General features: G+C 46.7%; 1 protein-coding gene across 4 annotated transcripts in view; it reads right to left on the reverse strand.

Moving 5' to 3' along the window:
* SMG7 (SMG7 nonsense mediated mRNA decay factor) overlaps positions 1-19400 on the reverse strand; it is a 39224-nt gene extending 19824 nt beyond the window's left edge. For all 4 annotated transcript variants that reach the window (XM_075287453.1, XM_075287452.1, XM_075287451.1 and 1 more), the window contains exons 1-3: positions 19263-19400; positions 2311-2342; positions 921-1038 (exon numbers count right to left, since the gene is read on the reverse strand). In XM_075287453.1, coding sequence (XP_075143554.1) covers positions 921-1038; positions 2311-2342; positions 19263-19291 — 179 coding nt within the window. In that variant the 5' untranslated portion in view covers positions 19292-19400. The remainder of the gene's footprint in view (positions 1-920; positions 1039-2310; positions 2343-19262) is intronic.
* Positions 19401-24819: the final 5419 nt, after the last annotated feature.

The raw sequence follows: 24819 nt of genomic DNA on the forward strand, positions 1-24819 counted from the left end.
TACAAGGACCATCCACATGACCATGGTCAGAATGAGCACACAAGTTATCCTGGAACTTTTCTATCAAAACTATATCAATCTGCTCAGCGATTCCTGCGGACTGCAATGCATTTACAATCTGCAGGTATGTGTAATATGGGATTTCCAGGCTAAAAAATGTAAAATCTATTCTAAGAAGAAGCCGCTCAAAATGCTGCAATCCCCTTAGCTTCTGGGTGTAGTATTATGCAATCCACATATGCACAGTACACCCTCACCGGCCCTGGAACGTAAGGAATGGTGGTATGCATGTGCCACTAATGAACATCCCAGCCCAACCGTGAGAATACGGAGACTTTGTAATCTCTGCCAGGTTCTATTATTCTCCCATCAGCAGTGTACGGGTAGGTTCACATCCATGCCAGTGTCTCCTGTGGACTCACCGGACCCCATTATAGTCTAGTCCACGGCTTACCCCTGTTTTAGCGGTTTGGCTCTCAGTCATTCAGGTCCTATGGTGGACTCGAACGATGGAGAGCCCAGTGCAGGTGTGAACCTAAGGCAGGCAATAGATATGGAGGAGGCGTGAACAGTCTGCAGCGCCAGAGATGCCCTCGGTGCCTCAGGCTGATAGTTTGTGTAATAGGTTTTATAAAGATTACTTTACAAAAGAGGACCAAATTTAGAAAAGAAAACAACGTTCCATTCAGATGACCCTAAAGGTATTTTACTGTATGCAGAGGTCAATATGCCCATTACTGGTGACAGACTCCCTTTAAATCTACGAATACAGCAATTCCCATAGACAAACATAAGTCAGGAGCGGAGGGATGCAGTTACACTTAGCGTTAAAATCCTAATATCTAAAGTATGAGAGAACATATACTATGTATAGGCGTATGTGGACGTGTGCAATCTTAGATAACAAATTGGGAACTTACAGGTCTTGCTCCACCTTCTTGTCCAGCGCATACTCAAGATCGGTCACAAGCATCTTCTGGTACAAATCCTGTAGCGCTTGACGTGATGTCCACACCTCCGCTGTGCCAGGCTTGGATTCTGAAATTGAGAAACCGCAAGGTTATTTCTGAAAACAGACGACCAAGAGCTGCAAGAGATTGCTAATGCCCTACACAGAACACCCTGTTATGATGAGGGTATCCATAGGTGGCCTACGTACCAAGAAATTCCAAACATGTGCCAAATGTCTTCAAAAATAATGTTATGTGAACATGGGAACTAGCATGGGTTGGGACGCCCACCGGAGAACGAGGGGACGTGAATCACGAGATGTACTAATATCAGACAATGCCCATTTACGAGCAGCAATGTGTCTGAAAGGAGACCTCAAGAGTCTGGGTCCTACGGCAACTATGACGATATGCTGTGTGCAGAGTTATAAAGAGGGGTTAAACGAGTTGCCCAACTCATTGAAAAACATAATCTGGAGGGGCAAAAAACCTCCCTGGTGGCAGGGAGAGCTGAAACCAAAATTGAGCTATTCTCATCCCTCCTTGATCCTCTGTTGCAGCGCGGCGGCTCTGGTATCCTCATTGGTCCATGACGCCATGCACTACATGATGATGTCACCGACTACCCTTTCAGCCAATCAGAGGCTTGTAATTGGCTGAAGTGGAAGTTGGTGATGTCATCCTGCAGTGCTGGCCTCACAGCCTAGCAAGGGGAATGGGAGCTGTCGTCCAGCACTGGAATGAAGGCCTGTGAAACCTTGGCATTAGCACTGCGACTTATTAACCCTTTACTTGAAACCCCCCTCCTCACTAGTATACACAATTACTCTATGGTGAGCAGATTCCATTAAAGCCTTGTATACACAATGTATATGCACAGTGTGTAGCATTGTAATAGGAGGAAGTAAGATCGCTGGTGGAGAAGTATAGTAATTTCATATCCCGTCAATACCACCTTGCGTGATGAAGTCTATGGGCGACAACCACAAACCACCAGAGCAACATGGAGATCCAGGTGAGAATCACTTCCAGGATTACATAGGAAACTACAGAACTAGCAACTTCCTTATATATTATTATTTTTCTTGGACGTGGATCAGGTGATATCCTTACCATCAGTGCATGTTTTATCTGCTGTAAGTAGAACATAAACCTCATTTATAGCAGCCTGGAGTCCACCAGTGGAGCGCTCCTAGAGGCTTCCCATGGTACTGCAGGTAAGGAGGTGCCTACAATTTGAATTCCATACATCTATTTTTATCCGTACAGGTGGAATGAAGCTGAACTAGGTGATGTTCCCGTCACAGAGATTGTAAAACCCAGTAACATCAAGAGAAGACAGATCATAAAACACACTTACCTGTCATATCTGCTTTCAGGACTTCGGCCTGCCTGTATGAAGAGAAGAGTGGAAGATTCAATTACAACATGGGACATGGTACACTGAGAACCTATAGTAATAGAGCTGCTAGCACAGGGATATACCCACTTGTTCATCATTATTATGCCAATAAATTGTACTTTTTCCCAGGTTCAATATGAAGTTGGACAAATATCATCCCATTGATAGTCAATGAGGGAGTCTATGAAGTATGGCGCCGCACTCTGTTGCTTGCAAGGTACCAGCGCAGGGCCAGTCACGGCCAGTGCCGATTGCCATGAATTGTCTACACTTGATCTGATGCAAAAGATGTAGTTTTATCCTAATACCACATGTTTATACTGCTCCAGGTATAACAGACAGCAGGTTCCTAAATGTTACGGGTGTCCAGACCTTTGTCAATGGGTGCTCTGCATACGAGAATGAGCGGGCACTACCTGCAAGATGGCACGAATACTTCAGGATGGGGATGGTGGGGGGAGATCTATCCAAAAATAGTGTAAATAAATGTGGGGCAGGTGCCCCCAACACCAAGCTGGTTTTTGCAAAGTGTTCCTGTAAGTGAAGTCAAATCTGAGGGGTTTCAGGGGCACCAGATCCACATCTTCTTCGTACTGGTTTTGGTAAATCTTGTCCAATGCGACGATAAAAATCATATATAAAGTATCATTAATGATCTGGAAATTATTGTATGAAAATAAAGGGGGGGGGGGATAAAATGAAAGGTATTTTCCAGTCTTTAATATGGGTGACTGTGAATAGAGTTGAGCTGTAACCCAACATGGCCACTGCACCTTTGTACTTTGGGCTCCGTCCACTATACGGTTCAGGGCCAGCTGACAACAGCCAACTGGTGGCCATGCCAGGTAGTCTTATTTTTTAGGATCCGTACAATACATATCCAATCTACTGATGGGATAAGTCCTAGAACATTCTGAGTGAAGGAACAGGTGATGTTTTGACGCTTACAAGCTGAATCTAGAACAAATTCAGACGCGGGCACTTAAATGCAAAATGTAAGGTACAAAATGGCTGCGTGTGACCTCCTGAATGTTCAGCATCAATTATCTGCTCACTTCAATAAATGAGATCACAGGATGGGAACGGATAGAGGAACACGCTGCCACTGCGAAAGCAAGCACTTCATCTGTGCTCCACCGTGCCAAGCAGATGAGGAAACAGGAGCCATATCTCCTGGCATCAACAAAACCCGCTTGTCAGTTTAATTGCTACCTCCTCTCATCCTGCTCCTCCACGCAAGACACATAGTCAGGTCTGTGAAGCGTACATGAGAGACAGGGCTATTTACTGAGGACGGGAGGAGGGAGACAGGAGACAGGGCAGACAATATCAAGGAGATCCTCAGAGTCTTGTGGCTTCTATCACTGATGGAATGAAGAACAGTCAGACACAAGTAGAATACGGCAGAGCGCTCGGTGGTGGAGCACACGGCGTGGTCAAGTAAGAAAACACTCCATATACCACCAACATACTATATAGATAAACGTACAGGAGCTTTTAGAACATCCCTTGCTAACATGGAGTTAGTCCTCCTCCTGCAGCTAAAACGTCTTCCGCTCTTCTATAAGATTTCGGCCGAGAGAATTTGGAAAGTCAGATAGCGAAGTTGGATGAGAGGGTCTGGTCTGCAGTCTCCATACTAGGGGTTGAGGTCAGGGGTCTACCAAACACCCCCAACCATGCTTTGATGGACCTTACTTTGTAAGCTGGGGCACAGTCATGCTGGAACGGAAAAGGGCCACAAGGTTGGAAGTATAAAGGTCCGAAACATCTTGGTATAGTGAACCATTATGCTTTCCCTTCACTGGAACTAACGGGCCCAGGCTGATCCCTGAAAAACAGCCCATAGGTCTCCCCATCCTCCATCAGGCTTTATAGTTGGCACAATGTAGTCAGGTCGGTAATGTTCTCCTGAGATTTGTCCAGAGTCTAGTGCTGCCATTGTGCTTTATACCACTCCATCGGATGCTTGGCCTTGTACGGCTTGTATACAGCTGTTCAGCCATGTAAAGCCCTGCCGTGGAGCTCCTGCCGGGGTCCAGGTTTTGTGCTGATGTTTGGACTCTGCAGTTACGGAGTCAGCCAAGCGTTGGTAACTTGTACACACTTTCCTTCCAGCTTGCTGACCCCGCTCGAGTTGTGGTTCCTAACTGCTTACACTTTTCATTAATACCACTTACGGCTGACGGTAGAATATCTAGGAGAGAAGACATTACATGAACTGACTAGTAACAGCAATGGCATCCTACTACCGTGAGCGCCAGGGAACCAGCCATTCTGATGTTTGCAAAGGTAACTACATGACTGGGCCTGGATTATACCGTGTGGCAAATGGGACTGAATGGAAACCAGAGATTAAATGGATTAAGGGGTGGGGTACACGACAAGGATAACCATCCTCACAGGACACATTCCTATATATGTCCCATTATATTCAATTGGAATGGGACACCTATAGGAAGCTCCTATACTGCTAAATTCACTCCTTGCTTTGGCTTTAATATATTAAAAAACAAAACAAAAAAAAACAGCAAAAGCTTCAGTCAGCTGAGTGTGCTGTAGGTTGCACTCTGAAAAGGGTGGTGGTTGTCATTTCTGGTGGGATACAACAAAATCCCATTAAATTCCCTCAAAATATAGGAAACCACTGGTTCCTAACACTTACATGTAGTCATGACACAATGGACAGAAACCATTAACCCAAAGGGTTAAAATAATAGCAGAAACATTCACAAACCCCATAGCAGGCGGCTGGGAAGGGAAGGTCTCAGGGGAACCTAGGATATATGGGAGGAAGCGGAGCAAAAGCAGATTATAGATTTCTCATAGGCTGCTGTTAGCACATCAAATAATCGATTAATATTCTGGAAGTCGGACACATCACAGGCCACACGGCGAGGGAGTCGGACACATCACAGGCCACACGGCGAGGGAGTCGGACACATCACAGGCCACACGGCGAGGGAGTCGGACACATCACAGGCCACACGGCGAGGGAGTCGGACACATCACAGGCCACACGGCGAGGGAGTCGGACACATCACAGGCCACACGGCGAGGGAGTCGGACACATCACAGGCCACACGGCGAGGGAGTCGGACACATCACAGGCCACACGGCGAGGGAACCGGACACATCACAGGCCACACGGCGAGGGAGTCGGACACATCACAGGCCACACGGCGAGGGAGTCGGACACATCACAGGCCACACGGCGAGGGAGTCGGACACATCACAGGCCACACGGCGAGGGAGTCGGACACATCACAGGCCACACGGCGAGGGAGTCGGACACATCACAGGCCACACGGCGAGGGAGTCGGACACATCACAGGCCACACGGCGAGGGAACCGGACACATCACAGGCCACACGGCGAGGGAGTCGGACACGTCACAGGCCACACGGCGAGGGAGTCGGACACGTCACAGGCCACACGGCGAGGGAGTCGGACACGTCACAGGCCACACGGCGAGGGAGTCGGACACGTCACAGGCCACACGGCGAGGGAGTCGGACACGTCACAGGCCACACGGCGAGGGAGTCGGACACGTCACAGGCCACACGGCGAGGGAGTCGGACACGTCACAGGCCACACGGCGAGGGAGTCGGACATGTCACAGGCCACACGGCGAGGGAGTCGGACACGTCACAGGCCACACGGCAAGGGAGTCGGACACGTCACAGGCCACACGGCTAGGGAGTCGGACACATCACAGGCCACACAGCGAGGGAGTTGGGACACATCACAGGCCATAAAGCAAGGGAGTCGGACACATCACAGGCCACACAGCATGGGAACTGGCTTATATGGATACTACACCATCATAATGATAAATGCAAGGTCCTCTAATAGAAAGAGGCCTGAAATACATATAAAAGGCACAAGTGTACAAAAAAGAGGAATAAAATACAATCACCAGGGTACACTGCCTAATGTCAGAGGGAGGTCAATGGTGAAGATTGGAGAGCCAACTCTTTGACGTTCTAAGAACCTAAAGACAATATAAGGGGTCTGCTTCGTAAGAGACGTCAGATAAGGCCTAGAAGAAGGGTCTTCCATCGGATGATCATGTAGGACGCAGATGACAGCAGCAGCTTGTCCAGTAGTCTCCGGTAATTGGTAATGTTGGGAAAACGGACACAACATGAGGAGCCAGTCAGATCAAGGGATAGAGTCCATGACATACATGGGAAATAAAGGGTACAACAAATGAAAATGGGGTCCTCAATATGACATGGTATCTGCCGTCTGTTCCACTTCCCAACCCTGAGGAGAGGCGAGTCCTGTACTGGTCCTTATCAAACAGTAGCAATGGATAAGAGACCAAGCAAAGAGGTCTCCAGACTCTCCAAGGGCCCCAAAGCAGCTGCACGGTCTATATGGTACCATATGTAAGACGCGGCCAGACCTTAGGCAGCAACATCTCGCTCAACACTATAATCTCCATCCATCACGTCTCCTCCTTGGCACCAGCCATGTGTATGGAGGGACAGCGTATGGTACATTCTCTGTATGTTTTTGGCTTTATTGTGATCACTATTTTACATCTGTTTAGAACATCGTTTACATGGATATCAGAAACTCATACTTTTTCCATTGATTTTGTTTTACCATTGAGGTCTATGTAAAGCGATGGCCATCCGTTTGCGTCCATTTAATGCAGAAACCGTGATCTGAATGAATCCCTAGTCTTCCATTTATTAGTCTCCCTACACTACTAGATTTGTTCCGTATATTTGGCCAGTCTGAAACATTACATATAGGTTTATGTAACGCTTGCTTTCATAATATACTTGGGGTACATCCACTCAGAACAAAGTAACCCAATGCACATTGGCGGCAAAGATGAGGAGGACTGTAAAAGTTACCCACATGCAATAAAAAAAAATAAATCCACCCATTTTGGGTACTTTGCGCAGCATTCACATGAGCCTACTGCTGGTTTCTCTTGATGCCTACCATGACATTTTCTATCTAGGTGTTTTGCAGCTTTATTGGCCGCATTACTGTGAACAGGGAGGGTTTCTTACTGTTGTCACATAACCCCATATCATGGACTGGACCCCAATAATAAGAACATGTCGCAGGGCCACTACATGAAATCCTTAATTGACTACAACTATATATTAGGAGGGCACAAGAACAGCTGAAGCACAGTAAAGATACAGATATGTATGGCAGGTGACGGAAGGGTTGCCATTACTGGTAATCTCATATTATAGTCCTTGCTCTACACGCACAGCTGCGGCCGGAGGTGCTTGTACGAGGGTTCAGGCTGCATTAAGATCAAGGGAAACGCTCCGGTCTCCAGTGACTGTGGTAAAGCACTGGAGGCAGAGACATGTCAGAAATGTGATCTGTCATTGCTAACACTCACAATACAAGGGCGAGCAGGTGACAAGAACACAGCCAAGAGCTCCAGGAAACACCTAAGGAAGGTGTGCCGTGTCACAAAACATCTCACCCAACACACCCTGCAACATTATATATCAGCCAATGCTGCACTCGCACTTTATTGTAAGAATCACATTTTTGGTGAAGTTTATACACAAAGCAGCGGCATTACCATGCAGCAGGTCTGAGTGAGGACACCGGTGGGAGTCTGAATGGCGGCACATGGAGTGAGACTTATTGTTGTCTTGGTATGATACAGCAGTCGTACCTGCCCCATAGACTAGTACAGAGCATGTCAGCTGTGTACATGCGGTATTATAAAGTACTTCTAAAGACACAACCATTGCTGAAAAGTGATACAACTATTAAGGTGTTATCCAGGAGTTGTGGGATGTCTTGGGTGTATGTAAAATTCACCTTTCCCAGGTGCTCCATTGCCAGATGCTGGTTCCCTTTTACTCTTGCATCGGAGTCACGTTGCTGAAATCCCTGAGGGTCACGTGACCGTCGAGACCAGCGACATCACCAGTGACCACTAGTGTAACCGACTGGTCTCAGCGGTCCCAGGACTTCTGGCAATGCAGACACGGCACAAGATGGAAATAGCAGCAAACAAAGGTGTTGGGGACAGGGGAGCATGCTGTTTTTCTTCACCTCCCCCAGGACACATCATGGCTTGCTCCAATTCCTGCATAAACCTCTTAATCTTTAAATTCATAATAAAATCTAAAAAGCACAATTCTAGGCCTCATGTACCCGATTGACATGTTTTTTGCAGTTAACACACTGACCCATTCATTGCTATGGCCTCAGACAAAGCCAAGCCTGGGCCAAACCTCAGGACAGGTCCTATGGTCACTGACCTCGGTGAATGGGGCCATGGAGGCACGGACGGCACACGGGTGTCATGTTGTGTATGTCAGGAAAATTTGTAAAATGCTATTAAATTTTTTAATTGCAAAAAATGTTTAACTTTTAAATACCTACAAATATAAATCTAGTCATGTTCATGGGAAACCCCTTTACACTCTGCCCGTTGGCTAAGCCCTACCTTACGGGATACAGCTGAAAATGGAGCAGCTTGGTAGGAGATATTAACCCCTGTTCTCTAATGGGTTTATGAAAAATATTTTATGTCTACCATCAACAAACAATAGCCTTCTTCCTGGAAAGTCCCAATTTCTCAGGAAAAAAACAGGCTGACCAGGGCCAGGGCATTCCTACCAAAAGGCTTGAAGGGTCTACTATGGATGACGGACTACCTATGATCTAGATATCCATCGTAGCCATGTCCCAACAGCTTGCACCGTGTGATGCCGCAACTGAGCTTCATATAAATAAATTATACACACACAAAAATATACACACACACACATATATATATATATATATATATATATATATATATATATATATATACACACACACACACACACACACACACACACACACAGATATACAGATCACCAGAGTCTTCCTACAGAAAGATCAAGTCACTGAGATTTCACGATGCTCTAAGCAAATTTCACACTCAGAAGTTAGCGGTATATGAAAGCAACAGGTGTCTAGTACGGCTGTTTTCATACCACATGTGATCTTCTAGCAATGCCCCAAAACTTCTAGAAAGTACCGTACCCTCCATGACAAGTTTCACAGGATACCATCAGCAGATCTAACCCCCTAATTGTGACGAGTCTGGACGGTGGAGGGATCCTACAACGTAAATGTCTATTTTCGCAGCCTGTCTGTTCACCTGGTTATTAGGAAGCTAAAATGAGCAAAACAGATAATCAAAAATAGATGAAATGCAGAAGAGAGAGGAGAGAGAAGACTCTGCACAGATTCACACAGTCAGGCGCCTATTCAGCTTGCCAAGGTAAAGATCATAGATGGAAGGGCTGCTGAAACCTGCCGACCATCTAATATGGACAGGTATGTCCTGACTCTTCCATGATGGCAGATGTCAGGGGGAAGGAGAATTAGACATGTTGGATTTGACCATGCCAGGGCCTTGTCACTCATATCTCTTACAGCAGCTCCTTGAATGGCAGGCATTGCAATAGGTTTAGGGAAAGCCCTTTGTGAGTAACTCTAGATCAGAGCGGGGGCCAAGCGGGGACCCCCTTCTCCATAATATTAATATGCCTAGTAACACTTGGATGAGGCTGCAAAGTTGTGGCCAATTCAGATCGATTTATTTTGGTGGGATGAGACGCCAGGCTTCACAGGAAGGATTCTGGTAATACCAAGCTTGTGTGGTCACAGACTCATTCATCTGACAGCTGCAAACTGGGACTGAGAACGATAAGTGATGTTATATTAGAGGAATGAACAGCATCCAATGGATTAATAATATACATATAAAGTGCTTATAGTATACACTTACTACTGAACAAAATGAGTATACACCTATGTACAACAAGACAGAAGAATAACACATCAGGGCCCACGTGGTCAGGTTTATGGTTACATTCACATGTTGCAGATTTGATGCAGAAATTTTGCAACTTAACATCTGTTCCCCACACAGAATGGAGCGGGTTCTGTAAGTCATGTTCTTATTAATGGGACAGTTGCAGGAATTTCAGTAACAAATCTGCCACGTGTGAATATAGTCTAATGCTTGTACAAGGCCATCCAGCTTTCTTACAGTACTGAAAGGCCATCGTGCCAAATGCGATACAGGATTAATATAGATTATATATGGCAATGCTGAACAAAACTCACAAGGTTTACCTTGGCAACAAACAAAACGGCCATGGTAACAGGGTTTGGGCCGTACTGCTCATATTTTTGGCAGCTGGTGCTTCCACTTAGCAGGCCACTGGATGCAGCCACTGCTGTGACTACATGGAGGGGTGAGGACAAGGTGGAGACCTGCTGTGACTACATGGAGGCATGTGGACGAGGTGGAGACCTGCTGTGACTACAGGGAGGGGTGTGGACAAAGTGGAGACCTGCTGTGACTACATGGAGGGGTGTGGACGAGGTGCAGACCTGCTGTGACTACATGGAGGGGTGTGGACAAAGTGCAGACCTGCTGTGACTACATGGAGGGGTGTGGACAAGGTGGAGACTTGCTGTGACTACATGGAGGGGTGTTGAGGAGGTGGAGCCCTGCTGTGACTATATGGAGGGGTATCGATGAGTTGGACACCTGCTGTGACTATAATGGAGGGGTATCGATGAGTTGGACACCTGCTGTGACTACTGGGACATTAGCAGTGATGGGTTCTATTAGGTATTTGGGAATCTGTTCTGATGACCAGGTAAGCAGAGAGGAGAGGGGTAGGTGGCTGTAAATACCCAGGAGAGCTGCAATCTTGGTATCAGCAGGGGCAAGTGACTTGTAAGGTTAGGCTTGGATGTCTACAGAGACTGGACCACTTCTTTATTTGGCTATTGCTTCTTAGCTAGGTTGGTGAGATAATACCCAAAGGCATCTTCTTACCAACTCCTAATTTTAGAGCTGACCAATAGACCAGGCTAGGGGCTGACATTATAACACAACAGACTATTATAACAAGACTGGTCATACATCAGATGGCAATGTTCCATCCAATGGCTATGGCTATGTCCCATATGTTAGCATATATCATTGGGGACCATGTTTAGCCACATGGCTGGTTACATATTCAGATCACTTGTACTTCCGCCACGTACTCTGTGAACTCTGTGCCATCAGTCCGGAGTGTAACTGTATATGTACAAATCTGTTAGGAAATAAACCTGATCACATAACGGGATGTAGACACTATAAGGTAAAGTGTAACCTAAGCAGTCTCCTTCCTAATAGGCGCCTAGAAAATTCCTGGAACACCAACCCAGTGAACTGCAAATGTTGCAGGATGAGGAGCATTCGTTTACTTACATCGAACCTATAGACAGAGGAAACATACATAGCAGGGGTGCACAACAGTCTCTGGTCCGGGGACAACATCAGCGGACTGAACCACTGCTAAGGGTCCCAATGAAACTTACAAGTGCTACATCATCATCATCATCATCATCATCATCATCATCATCATCATCATCATCATCATCAGGGCAGTGGCGTTAATAGGCCAAACCATTGACTCAGACACCTCAATTGTACCAAAGTCCGACTCCTTCCTAAAAACATCTGACCTCCATGGTCCTTCAGAAGCAGTAAAGCTCCTCCAATTCATCAAAAAGCCAGGGATTGATCCCTATGAAAGTAAATATGTAACACACGACACATCTCATACAATATTAATAACTGAAAAATATCAAAGAAAATCGTCATTTTACTTTGAAGCAGAGTTGGCAACTTTTGTTCCGACTCCAACTCCACCCAAAATTGGTCCCGACTTTGACTCCCAAGTCCTGATTTCCATCGGAGATATTTATGCCATAAGTGTCTGCTACGTGGTGAAAGCCGCACCCATCGGGAGAATGGGAGACCATACTTCACCCCCATTTGACACTTGAAAAAGGAGGAGACCATCTATGCATCTAGGTCTCTCCAATGAAGGCCACAGATGTTGTAGAAAAATTCCCTAAGATCCATGAAAGATCCCTTCTCATTTTATAGGTATGCCAAAGTGAAGCTGGTCGCCGGGAGTAGGGGGTGTTGGTCCAGAGAGTCATAGGACTACCATGTCCCAATACTACCCTTACAGTATATCGGGTGCCTGGGTATAACACTTTACACTGCGGCAGCCAACTTGACTTTTATAGGATGACCATGAACGAAGAACTTTCACAGGCCACAAAAGATCCAAAAAGAAAGTCCCTGGAAGCTTTACTGTGCAGGCCCCGGAGAGGTGTCCAGTCTATATGTGATGTTCTCTGGGGCTCTACAGTCTCACAATGAAGCATCTGACTAACAAGGCATTCTGGGACTTTCACAATGACTGGAGAACCACATGGTGACGACCACAGCTGTAGGACATGACCAAATAACAAAAAGAACCTCCATTACAGCAGTACTCTGAGAGTTCAAGAAATGAAACCGGCCGACTGCAGGAAAGGTTACCAAGAAAAACACAAACCCCACAGAAACCTTCAGTGCTGCAGATGCTCTCCGCCAGTCTCTCTACTGTCCTAGATCAATGACATGTTATACAAGCAGGTGTCACCCCAGCGGTCACATGACTATATGGCACGCTGTCACTCTATAGACATAACAGACTGTGACCCCACCAGAGGTTTTCACAGGTAAGTAATATGCGCCTTTTAAATTTTATGGCATCCATTTCCAAGCACTATACCAACACCATCCTACCCAGATGATGACGAATTGATCCATGATCCCCCTATGTACATATTGATAAGGTTCTTCTATATACAGTCCTATGAAAAAGTTTGGGCACCCCTATTAATCTTAATCATTTTTAGTTCTAAATATTTTGGTATTTGCAACAGCCATTTCAGTTTGATATATCTAATAACTGATGGACACAGTAATATTTCAGGATTGAAATGAGGTTTACTGTACTAACAGAAAATGTGCAATATGCATTAAACCAAAATTTGACCGGTGCAAAAGTATGGGCACCTCAACAGAAAAGTGACATTAATATTTAGTAGATCCTCCTTTTGCAAAGATAACAGCCTCTAGTCGCTTCCTGTAGCTTTTAATCAGTTCCTGGATCCTGGATGAAGGTATTTTGGACAAACAATTCAAGTTCAGTTAAGTTAGATGGTCGCCGAGCATGGACAGCCCGCTTCAAATCATCCCACAGATGTTCAATGATATTCAGGTCTGGGGACTGGGATGGCCATTCCAGAACATTGTAATTGTTCCTCTGCATGAATGCCTGAGGATTTGGAGCAGTGTTTTGGATCATTGTCTTGCTGAAATATCCATCCCCGGCGTAACTTCAACTTCGTCACTGATTCTGGAACATTATTCTCAAGAATCTGCTGATACTGAGTGGAATCCGTGCGACCCTCAACTTTAACAAGATTCCCGATGCCGGCATTGGCCACACAGCCCCAAAGCATGATGGAACCTCCACCAAATTTTACAGTGGGTAGCATGTGTTTTTCTTGGAATGCTGTTTCTTTTTGGACGCCATGCATAACGCCTTTTTTTTTATAACCAAACAACTCAATCTTTGTTTCCAAAATGAAGTTGGCTTCTCCAAATGTGCTTTTGCATACCTCAGGCAACTCTATTTGTGGCGTACGTGCAGAAACGGCTTCTTTCTCATCATCTCCCATACAGCTTCTATTTGTGCAAAGTGCGCTGTATAGTTGACCGATGCACAGTGACACCATCTGCAGCAAGATGATGCTGCAGCTCTTTGGAGGTGGTCTGTGGATTGTCCTTGACTGTTCTCACCATTCTTCTTCTCTGCCTTTCTGATATTTTTCTTGGCCTGCCACTTCTGGGCTTAACAAGAACTGTCCCTGTGGTCTTCCATTTCCTTACTATGTTCCTCACAGTGGAAACTGACAGGTTAAATCACTGAGACAACGTTTTGTATCCTTCCCCTGAACAACTATGTTGAACAATCTTTGTTTTCAGATCATTTGAGAGCGGGCTGTCCATGTTCGGCGACCATCAAACTTAACTGAACTTGAATTGTTTTGTAGAAAGAAATGGTCCAAAATACCTTCATCCAGGATCTGATTAAAAGCTACAGGAAGCAACTAGAGGCTGTTATCTTTGCAAAAGGAGGGTGTACTAAATATTAATGTCACTTTTCTGTTGAGGTGCCCATATTTTTGCACCGGTCAAATTTTGGTTTAATGCATATTGCGCATTTTCTGTTAGTACAATAAACCTCATTTCAATCCTGAAATATTACTGTGTCCATCAGTTATTAGATATATCAAACTGAAATGGCTGCTGCAAACACCAAAATATTTAGAACTAAAAATGATTAAGATTAATAGGGGTGCCCAAACTTTTTCATAGGACTGTATTAGACATTGGAACCTGATCAGGAAAAACCGAACATGTTCTAGGAAAATTTTAAGAAACTTGCAGAAAGGAAGAATATTATAAGAAAAAGCCCAAGGAACCTATTCCTCTCCTGTGAAACCGCCTACATTCCCAGCGCCATTCTGGATATGGAGTCGTGGTAAAGATCACTGATCTCGTGTACCGTCCTGCAGTCATGTAAGGGATGGTGGGAATTTTATAGCTGCCGGACTGACAGGGAGCGCTGGCATTGGAAAGGAAGGGGAATTCAGAGTTGAGTAATTGTTTATTTTGGTGTTTTTTCGTTCTTTTTATACCATTTCCTCCTTTTGCAATTTTCTTAAAACCTCAGATAACCCCTTGAAGGTCAAGGTCAATTTATTTTTGGTCATCCTTCATGGATCCATATAGCAGTTGCCTAAGCCTATGGCGCCCACTAATAACCTACTGCATATACATAGGACAAGCAGTGACCCCCTAGGGGCGGTAATAACGGACGGCAGATTTTAGTAGGTCCATTCATGTCAAGTGAAGCTACAACAAAGAGGAATGAATGGACGCCGACCAAGAGACAAGCACAACACTAATCCAAGTGTGTCATTTTATTGGCAGACGGACTGCTCATACAGAAGTTATGACACGACTTCCTAGTGAGGTCAGTCTATTGTGTGTACAGCCGACCACTGTGGGAACGGACGGTGTCAATCATCAAACATGGCTGCGCTATATCCACAACTGTCTGATGATACTGGTAGGTCAGGGGTCCACAGTCCGCCACACAAGGAGACTACATGCACAGATATGAGATAGATGTGAATTGCTTCCTTTTAACTATTTCTATAATTATGTTTAAAGCCATTTTTTGGGATTTTAAGCAATTTACTATTAGAAGGAAATGGTCTAAAACAGAATAAGTAAAAAGGAACCAGGACTTAACCCAGAAAATCTCTAGCGCCACCAATGCTGCAGTCAACACCAGTCATGCTGCAATGACACCACGTCCATTGGTCATGTGACAGCTGCAGCCAATCACAGGCCTTGGTGGCGTTTATGCAAGCGTGACCTCTGAGACGAGTCATGGATTGTGGTGATCACATGAATGATGGATGTGATGTCATCAGTGCAGAAACGGTAGAGACCACTGGAGTGGCTGGGGACGTTTTATGTGCGTGTGCTAGTTATTGTACTAAACTTGTTTATTCCCTGCTTGCACATGAACTTTACAAATCCCTGAAACCCCTTTGGGCTACACGCACACTTACATTTAAGGGAAAAAGGCACGGACGGCATAACCTCAGAGTGCCATCTGTGCCCTTCACAGAGCCATGGGCCACAAGCCTTGTCCTGAGCTTTGCACTGAGCACATGGCCCTATACACAGACCCGTAATAATACCAAGGCATGTGTATTGCGCCATAGAAAATGATGGGTCTGTGTACTAGCTGTGAACAACACTAGCACAGTGACAAAGCACACAAGTGTGTACATGGAGACTTAATCACTGTATACACCTTAGTGTTACTTTCTAATACACTTTAGGGAGATACTAAAGAGGAGCCATAAAAACCAGTCAGAATACAGCGCTGCAATGTACAAGCTTACTGAAGGAGGATGAGAACCTGTGCACACCTAATACTTCTAAGGATATGTTCACACTACTGTTACTACAGTAGGATCCAAGCAATGGACAATAATGCTAGGAGAGTACTATCATGGTATGGCTGACACTTTCTACCGCCATGTTTGTTTACTTTGGTAATGAAATGCATGCAGGACCTTTTCTTCTGTCAGGAAAATAAAAAAAACATAATGGAAGAAAGCTTTAGTCCTATTTCATACATGGGGGTGAATGTACACGGACACCAGACACAGGGGGCGCAGCCTGACGTTTAATGTCTGCTGCTCCCATTATAACTAATAGCTGACAATTTGCTGCAAACATATTGAGGCTAGACAACGCTCTTCTGCCACACGGTCTGGACTCCAGGATGACGCATTTTACTTAGGCCTGGATCAAATCTACGTTTGGGCCATTTCGTTCCCCACTAAGCGTGAAAAACGCGGAAAGAAACCTCCTTCAAGTAGCACTTCTCTCTCTGCGTTTTTCATGTGGAAATAGAGCAGAAACCACACGGACCCCATTTAGTCTACGAGGTCCGCGGGTTTCCTAAGATAAATGCTTTTTTATGCAGGTTAGGTTTCCATTCAGGGGGTCTCCAAACGGAAACCTATGTGAACCTGGCCTTATACTGATACATTGTATCACACATTTAAGACAGGAGAGAGATGAGTCCATGTGTATATACCCAACAAGTGATTTCCTAAGCGGACAGAGTAGTAAGCTTGGCTGTGACTAGTGTGAGGTCTGCAGGCTCTAAACATGAAGGTCTCCATAACATCCCACAGAGACTGGAAAGTGATGAAGAACAGAGACAAAGTGTAGAAGACATCTGCAGAACAAAGATCACACTCCTTTTTACAGACATCAAGTCTTTAAGACGCCAACAACACAGGAAGCCACGCGCTACTCTGAGCTATGCTTCACTGAGGAGCTAAACAAAAATATAGCAGTCAGAAAGTTTACTGACAACTAGAATACAAACCAATGAGTAGCAAAAGTACAGTATTTAAGTGACGTACACACATTCAGAAAACAGGAGCAGCAGGCGTACACTAAACCAGGAGACGACCAGCAACACAATGTGATGACCACTGACCAGTACACGCTATATGGAGTGACCAGTATATATATGTCACATATAGTGTGTAGCACTGCAGATCCAGATCACAGGTGAACAGCACAAGAGTAGGTGAACAGCAAAGAAGATGACCAGCACACAGCACCGCGTGGCATCACTACTGCCCAATACACATCATATGGGAGGACAGTATACACTGCCACGCAAATGGTGACATGTGATCAGACTATGTACAAGGAGAACCTTAGAGATGATCAACATCACTGCCTAAGGTGACCATAATATACTATTATATGTAATAACCAGTATAGACCATCACATGGGTTGATCAATATAATTATAGATGACAGTATACACCGCCATATGGGGTGATCAACATAATTATAGATGACCATATGGAGTGACAACATAAAATTACAATGGCTAATGCTGGTCGCAAGTATAGACTGACAAATGCAGTGACATATTGTTATTATAGACGTGATCAGTATTCAACATTACAAATGACAAGCACAGACTGACAGAAGGAGTAACTTAGTATTATAGACATGACCTGTATACATTATTATAGATAACCAATATAGACAACCCAACATGGCGTGTAACATATTATAGATGTGACCCATGTACAATATTCTAGACCACCAGCATAGACTCCAGAGGTGGAACATAATATTATAGATGTGCCCAGTATATATTCTAAGAGACGATCAGCATAGATTCCAGATGTTATTAGAGACGTAAATGCTATTATAGATGAGCAGTATACAAGGTAATAGATGAGCAGAAAATAGCAGCACATGGCGAGGCCAACATAAAATACCAGTGTGTTATTATAGATGGACAGCACAGACCGCCAGATGGGATGTGCCATAGATTATTATAGAGGTGATCACTATACATGATTAGGAATGACAGCGTATACTAGATAGATGGCCCCCATACAGGAATATAAATGACCTTGTGTATACTATAGTAACCAGTATACACTACTATAAATGGCGGCGTATATTATAGACTGTCAGAAGGGTTGTACGATAGATTATTACAGAGGAGACCAGTATACAATATAATAAATGACCAGTATATAGGATTATAGCGGTAATCAGGGCTATAGAGGATACATGTTATTAGAAATGACAGTATACATTATCACATGGTGACCAGAAAGAGAGTAGCCCACATGCCCAGAGCAAGAGCCCACCATACTGTACCACATATGACAGAGGTGACCAGTATACAATATAATAAATGACCAGTATATAGGATTATAGCGGTAATCAGGGCTATAGAGGATACATGTTATTAGAAATGACAGTATACATTATCACATGGTGACCAGAAAGAGAGTAGCCCACATGACTAGAGCAAGAGCCCACCATACTGTACCACATATGACAGAGGTGACCAGTATACAATATAATAAATGACCAGTATATAGGATTATAGCGGTAATCAGGGCTATAGAGGATACATGTTATTAGAAATGACAGTATACATTATCACATGGTGACCAGAAAGAGAGTAGCCCACATGACTAGAGCAAGAGCCCACCATACTGTACCACATGACACAGAGGTGACCTGTATACATTATCATATACAGTGACCAGATGCCCAGCAGAGATCCCAGCAGGTGCCCAGTATACATTACCATATACAGTGAGCAGGTGCCCAGTATACAGCAGTATATGGGGTGCCCAGCACTGATGATAGGTGCCCAGTATACAGCAGCACATGGTGTGCCCAGGGGCAGCCCAGCAGTATACTCCCCCAGCACATGGTGTGCCCCCCAGCATACAGTACCCGCACATGGTGTGCCCCCCACTATACAGTGCCCCGGTGATGCCCGGCACACAGGGCAGCGCTTCCTGCTGTCGCTCTCTGACACATGACACTGTCCCCTAGCTCTGCCCCTCACCGGAGATACTGCGCACACAGCAGGCTCATCCTCCACCGGGGCTTTCTGCTTCGGTCTCTCCGCACAGGCTCAATATCGAGGCGGTCGTGAGTCAGCCATCTTTTCCGGGCCCCCCCACCGCCTGTGAGGTCGGGGCCCCGGGCCAGCAAACCCCCCCTGTCCCCCTGACAACCAACCCCCCGGAGAGTCCCACTGAACGCTTTCCCCTCCGGAAACAGCTATCTAAGCAGCACTTCCGGTCGGTGCGTCTTCTATATCCCTCCGGCTGAAGCTTCCAAGCTCACCGTGTAGTCACGCCCACTTACTACCAGGGCGCATGCGTGAAGCGCTTAACCATGGGAGTGACGTCACGCAAAGGTAGGCGGTGATAAGGAGCGACTGAGAGGACTCGGTTGCTGTAGCAACGGGTTCACTGCTGCTGAGCGGTTTCCTAGACAACTGAGTGCGGCGGCGGCGGCGCTAGGCCTGCTTATTGCGTCAGCCGGGGAGAGGCGGCGGCGGCGGGTCAGAGGAGCGGTGATACACTGCGTGTATAGTGGCTGATAAATAGATGTGAGAGCGGAGGCTATGCCGGGAGCTGTAATGGCGTCTGGGCTGGCACAGCTTGTACAGCACCAAAGCTACAGACAGATCCGAGCTGGAGAGTGCAGTGCACCACTACGTGTACATGAGAGTGCGCAGTACACCTGTATATATACAGAATAGCATGCAGGGCACTAGTACATTTACATGATAGCGTGCGGTGCACCACTACAAGTACACACTAGAGTGCGGTGCACCACTACAAGTACACACTAGAGTGCGGTGCACCACTACAAGTACACACTAGAGTGCGGTGCACCACTACAAGTACACACTAGAGTGCGGTGCACCACTACAAGTACACACTAGAGTGCGGTGCACCACTACAAGTACACACTAGAGTGCGGTGCACCACTACAAGTACACACTAGAGTGCGGTGCACCACTACAAGTACACACTAGAGTGCGGTGCACCACTACAAGTACACACTAGAGTGCGGTGCACCACTACAAGTACACACTAGAGTGCGGTGCACCACTACAAGTACACACTAGAGTGCGGTGCACCACTACAAGTACACACTAGAGTGCGGTGCACCACTACAAGTACACACTAGAGTGCGGTGCACCACTACAAGTACACACTAGAGTGCGGTGCACCACTACAAGTACACACTAGAGTGCGGTGCACCACTACAAGTACACACTAGAGTGCGGTGCACCACTACAAGTACACACTAGAGTGCGGTGCACCACTACAAGTACACACTAGAGTGCGGTGCACCACTACAAGTACACACTAGAGTGCGGTGCACCACTACAAGTACACACTAGAGTGCGGTGCACCACTACAAGTACACACTAGAGTGCGGTGCACCACTACAAGTACACACTAGAGTGCGGTGCACCACTACAAGTACACACTAGAGTGCGGTGCACCACTACAAGTACACACTAGAGTGCGGTGCACCACTACAAGTACACACTAGAGTGCGGTGCACCACTACAAGTACACACTAGAGTGCGGTGCACCACTACAAGTACACACTAGAGTGCGGTGCACCACTACAAGTACACACTAGAGTGCGGTGCACCACTACAAGTACACACTAGAGTGCGGTGCACCACTACAAGTACACACTAGAGTGCGGTGCACCACTACAAGTACACACTAGAGTGCGGTGCACCACTACAAGTACACACTAGAGTGCGGTGCACCACTACAAGTACACACTAGAGTGCGGTGCACCACTACAAGTACACACTAGAGTGCGGTGCACCACTACAAGTACACACTAGAGTGCGGTGCACCACTACAAGTACACACTAGAGTGCGGTGCACCACTACAAGTACACACTAGAGTGCGGTGCACCACTACAAGTACACACTAGAGTGCGGTGCACCACTACAAGTACACACTAGAGTGCGGTGCACCACTACAAGTACACACTAGAGTGCGGTGCACCACTACAAGTACACACTAGAGTGCGGTGCACCACTACAAGTACACACTAGAGTGCGGTGCACCACTACAAGTACACACTAGAGTGCGGTGCACCACTACAAGTACACACTAGAGTGCGGTGCACCACTACAAGTACACACTAGAGTGCGGTGCACCACTACAAGTACACACTAGAGTGCGGTGCACCACTACAAGTACACACTAGAGTGCGGTGCACCACTACAAGTACACACTAGAGTGCGGTGCACCACTACAAGTACACACTAGAGTGCGGTGCACCACTACAAGTACACACTAGAGTGCGGTGCACCACTACAAGTACACACTAGAGTGCGGTGCACCACTACAAGTACACACTAGAGTGCGGTGCACCACTACAAGTACACACTAGAGTGCGGTGCACCACTACAAGTACACACTAGAGTGCGGTGCACCACTACAAGTACACACTAGAGTGCGGTGCACCACTACAAGTACACACTAGAGTGCGGTGCACCACTACAAGTACACACTAGAGTGCGGTGCACCACTACAAGTACACACTAGAGTGCGGTGCACCACTACAAGTACACACTAGAGTGCGGTGCACCACTACAAGTACACACTAGAGTGCGGTGCACCACTACAAGTACACACTAGAGTGCGGTGCACCACTACAAGTACACACTAGAGTGCGGTGCACCACTACAAGTACACACTAGAGTGCGGTGCACCACTACAAGTACACACTAGAGTGCGGTGCACCACTACAAGTACACACTAGAGTGCGGTGCACCACTACAAGTACACACTAGAGTGCGGTGCACCACTACAAGTACACACTAGAGTGCGGTGCACCACTACAAGTACACACTAGAGTGCGGTGCACCACTACAAGTACACACTAGAGTGCGGTGCACCACTACAAGTACACACTAGAGTGCGGTGCACCACTACAAGTACACACTAGAGTGCGGTGCACCACTACAAGTACACACTAGAGTGCGGTGCACCACTACAAGTACACACTAGAGTGCGGTGCACCACTACAAGTACACACTAGAGTGCGGTGCACCACTACAAGTACACACTAGAGTGCGGTGCACCACTACAAGTACACACTAGAGTGCGGTGCACCACTACAAGTACACACTAGAGTGCGGTGCACCACTACAAGTACACACTAGAGTGCGGTGCACCACTACAAGTACACACTAGAGTGCGGTGCACCACTACAAGTACACACTAGAGTGCGGTGCACCACTACAAGTACACACTAGAGTGCGGTGCACCACTACAAGTACACACTAGAGTGCGGTGCACCACTACAAGTACACACTAGAGTGCGGTGCACCACTACAAGTACACACTAGAGTGCGGTGCACCACTACAAGTACACACTAGAGTGCGGTGCACCACTACAAGTACACACTAGAGTGCGGTGCACCACTACAAGTACACACTAGAGTGCGGTGCACCACTACAAGTACACACTAGAGTGCGGTGCACCACTACAAGTACACACTAGAGTGCGGTGCACCACTACAAGTACACACTAGAGTGCGGTGCACCACTACAAGTACACACTAGAGTGCGGTGCACCACTACAAGTACACACTAGAGTGCGGTGCACCACTACAAGTACACACTAGAGTGCGGTGCACCACTACAAGTACACACTAGAGTGCGGTGCACCACTACAAGTACACACTAGAGTGCGGTGCACCACTACAAGTACACACTAGAGTGCGGTGCACCACTACAAGTACACACTAGAGTGCGGTGCACCACTACAAGTACACACTAGAGTGCGGTGCACCACTACAAGTACACACTAGAGTGCGGTGCACCACTACAAGTACACACTAGAGTGCGGTGCACCACTACAAGTACACACTAGAGTGCGGTGCACCACTACAAGTACACACTAGAGTGCGGTGCACCACTACAAGTACACACTAGAGTGCGGTGCACCACTACAAGTACACACTAGTGTGCGGTGCACCACTACAAGTACACACTAGAGTGCGGTGCACCACTACAAGTACACACTAGAGTGCGGTGCACCACTACAAGTACACACTAGAGTGCGGTGCACCACTACAAGTACACACTAGAGTGCGGTGCACCACTACAAGTACACACTAGAGTGCGGTGCACCACTACAAGTACACACTAGAGTGCGGTGCACCACTACAAGTACACACTAGAGTGCGGTGCACCACTACAAGTACACACTAGAGTGCGGTGCACCACTACAAGTACACACTAGTGTGCGGTGCACCACTACAAGTACACACTAGAGTGCGGTGCACCACTACAAGTACACACTAGAGTGCGGTGCACCACTACAAGTACACACTAGAGTGCGGTGCACCACTACAAGTACACACTAGAGTGCGGTGCACCACTACAAGTACACACTAGAGTGCGGTGCACCACTACAAGTACACACTAGAGTGCGGTGCACCACTACAAGTACACACTAGAGTGCGGTGCACCACTACAAGTACACACTAGAGTGCGGTGCACCACTACAAGTACACACTAGAGTGCGGTGCACCACTACAAGTACACACTAGAGTGCGGTGCACCACTACAAGTACACACTAGAGTGCGGTGCACCACTACAAGTACACACTAGAGTGCGGTGCACCACTACAAGTACACACTAGTGTGCGGTGCACCACTACAAGTACACACTAGAGTGCGGTGCACCACTACAAGTACACACTAGAGTGCGGTGCACCACTACAAGTACACACTAGAGTGCGGTGCACCACTACAAGTACACACTAGAGTGCGGTGCACCACTACAAGTACACACTAGAGTGCGGTGCACCACTACAAGTACACACTAGAGTGCGGTGCACCACTACAAGTACACACTAGAGTGCGGTGCACCACTACAAGTACACACTAGTGTGCGGTGCACCACTACAAGTACACACTAGAGTGCGGTGCACCACTACAAGTACACACTAGAGTGCGGTGCACCACTACAAGTACACACTAGAGTGCGGTGCACCACTACAAGTACACACTAGAGTGCGGTGCACCACTACAAGTACACACTAGTGTGCGGTGCACCACTACAAGTACACACTAGAGTGCGGTGCACCACTACAAGTACACACTAGAGTGCGGTGCACCACTACAAGTACACACTAGAGTGCGGTGCACCACTACAAGTACACACTAGAGTGCGGTGCACCACTACAAGTACACACTAGAGTGCGGTGCACCACTACAAGTACACACTAGAGTGCGGTGCACCACTACAAGTACACACTAGTGTGCGGTGCACCTGTACAAATTTGCATAGTATCATGTGATGCATCTATACATGTACTTGATAGCGTGTGGTGTGCTAGTACATTTTACAGGATCGTTTTCGGTGAACTGTATATAGTCACGATAGTGTGCAGTGCACCAGTACCCTAAGGCTAAGTTCACACGTGGAGCGTATAGGAGGATTTTGGCACCGAGAGTGATGCGGGGAGCCGCGTCACTCTCGGGTCAAAACCCGCCTGCCACAACTGGCGTGGCTTCCGACAGTTGCGGCTTCCCTCTCCGGAGCAGACTCAAAT

This window comes from Leptodactylus fuscus, chromosome 9 (genome assembly GCF_031893055.1).
Source record: "Leptodactylus fuscus isolate aLepFus1 chromosome 9, aLepFus1.hap2, whole genome shotgun sequence".
In the NCBI taxonomy this organism is placed as follows: Eukaryota; Metazoa; Chordata; class Amphibia; order Anura; family Leptodactylidae; genus Leptodactylus; species Leptodactylus fuscus.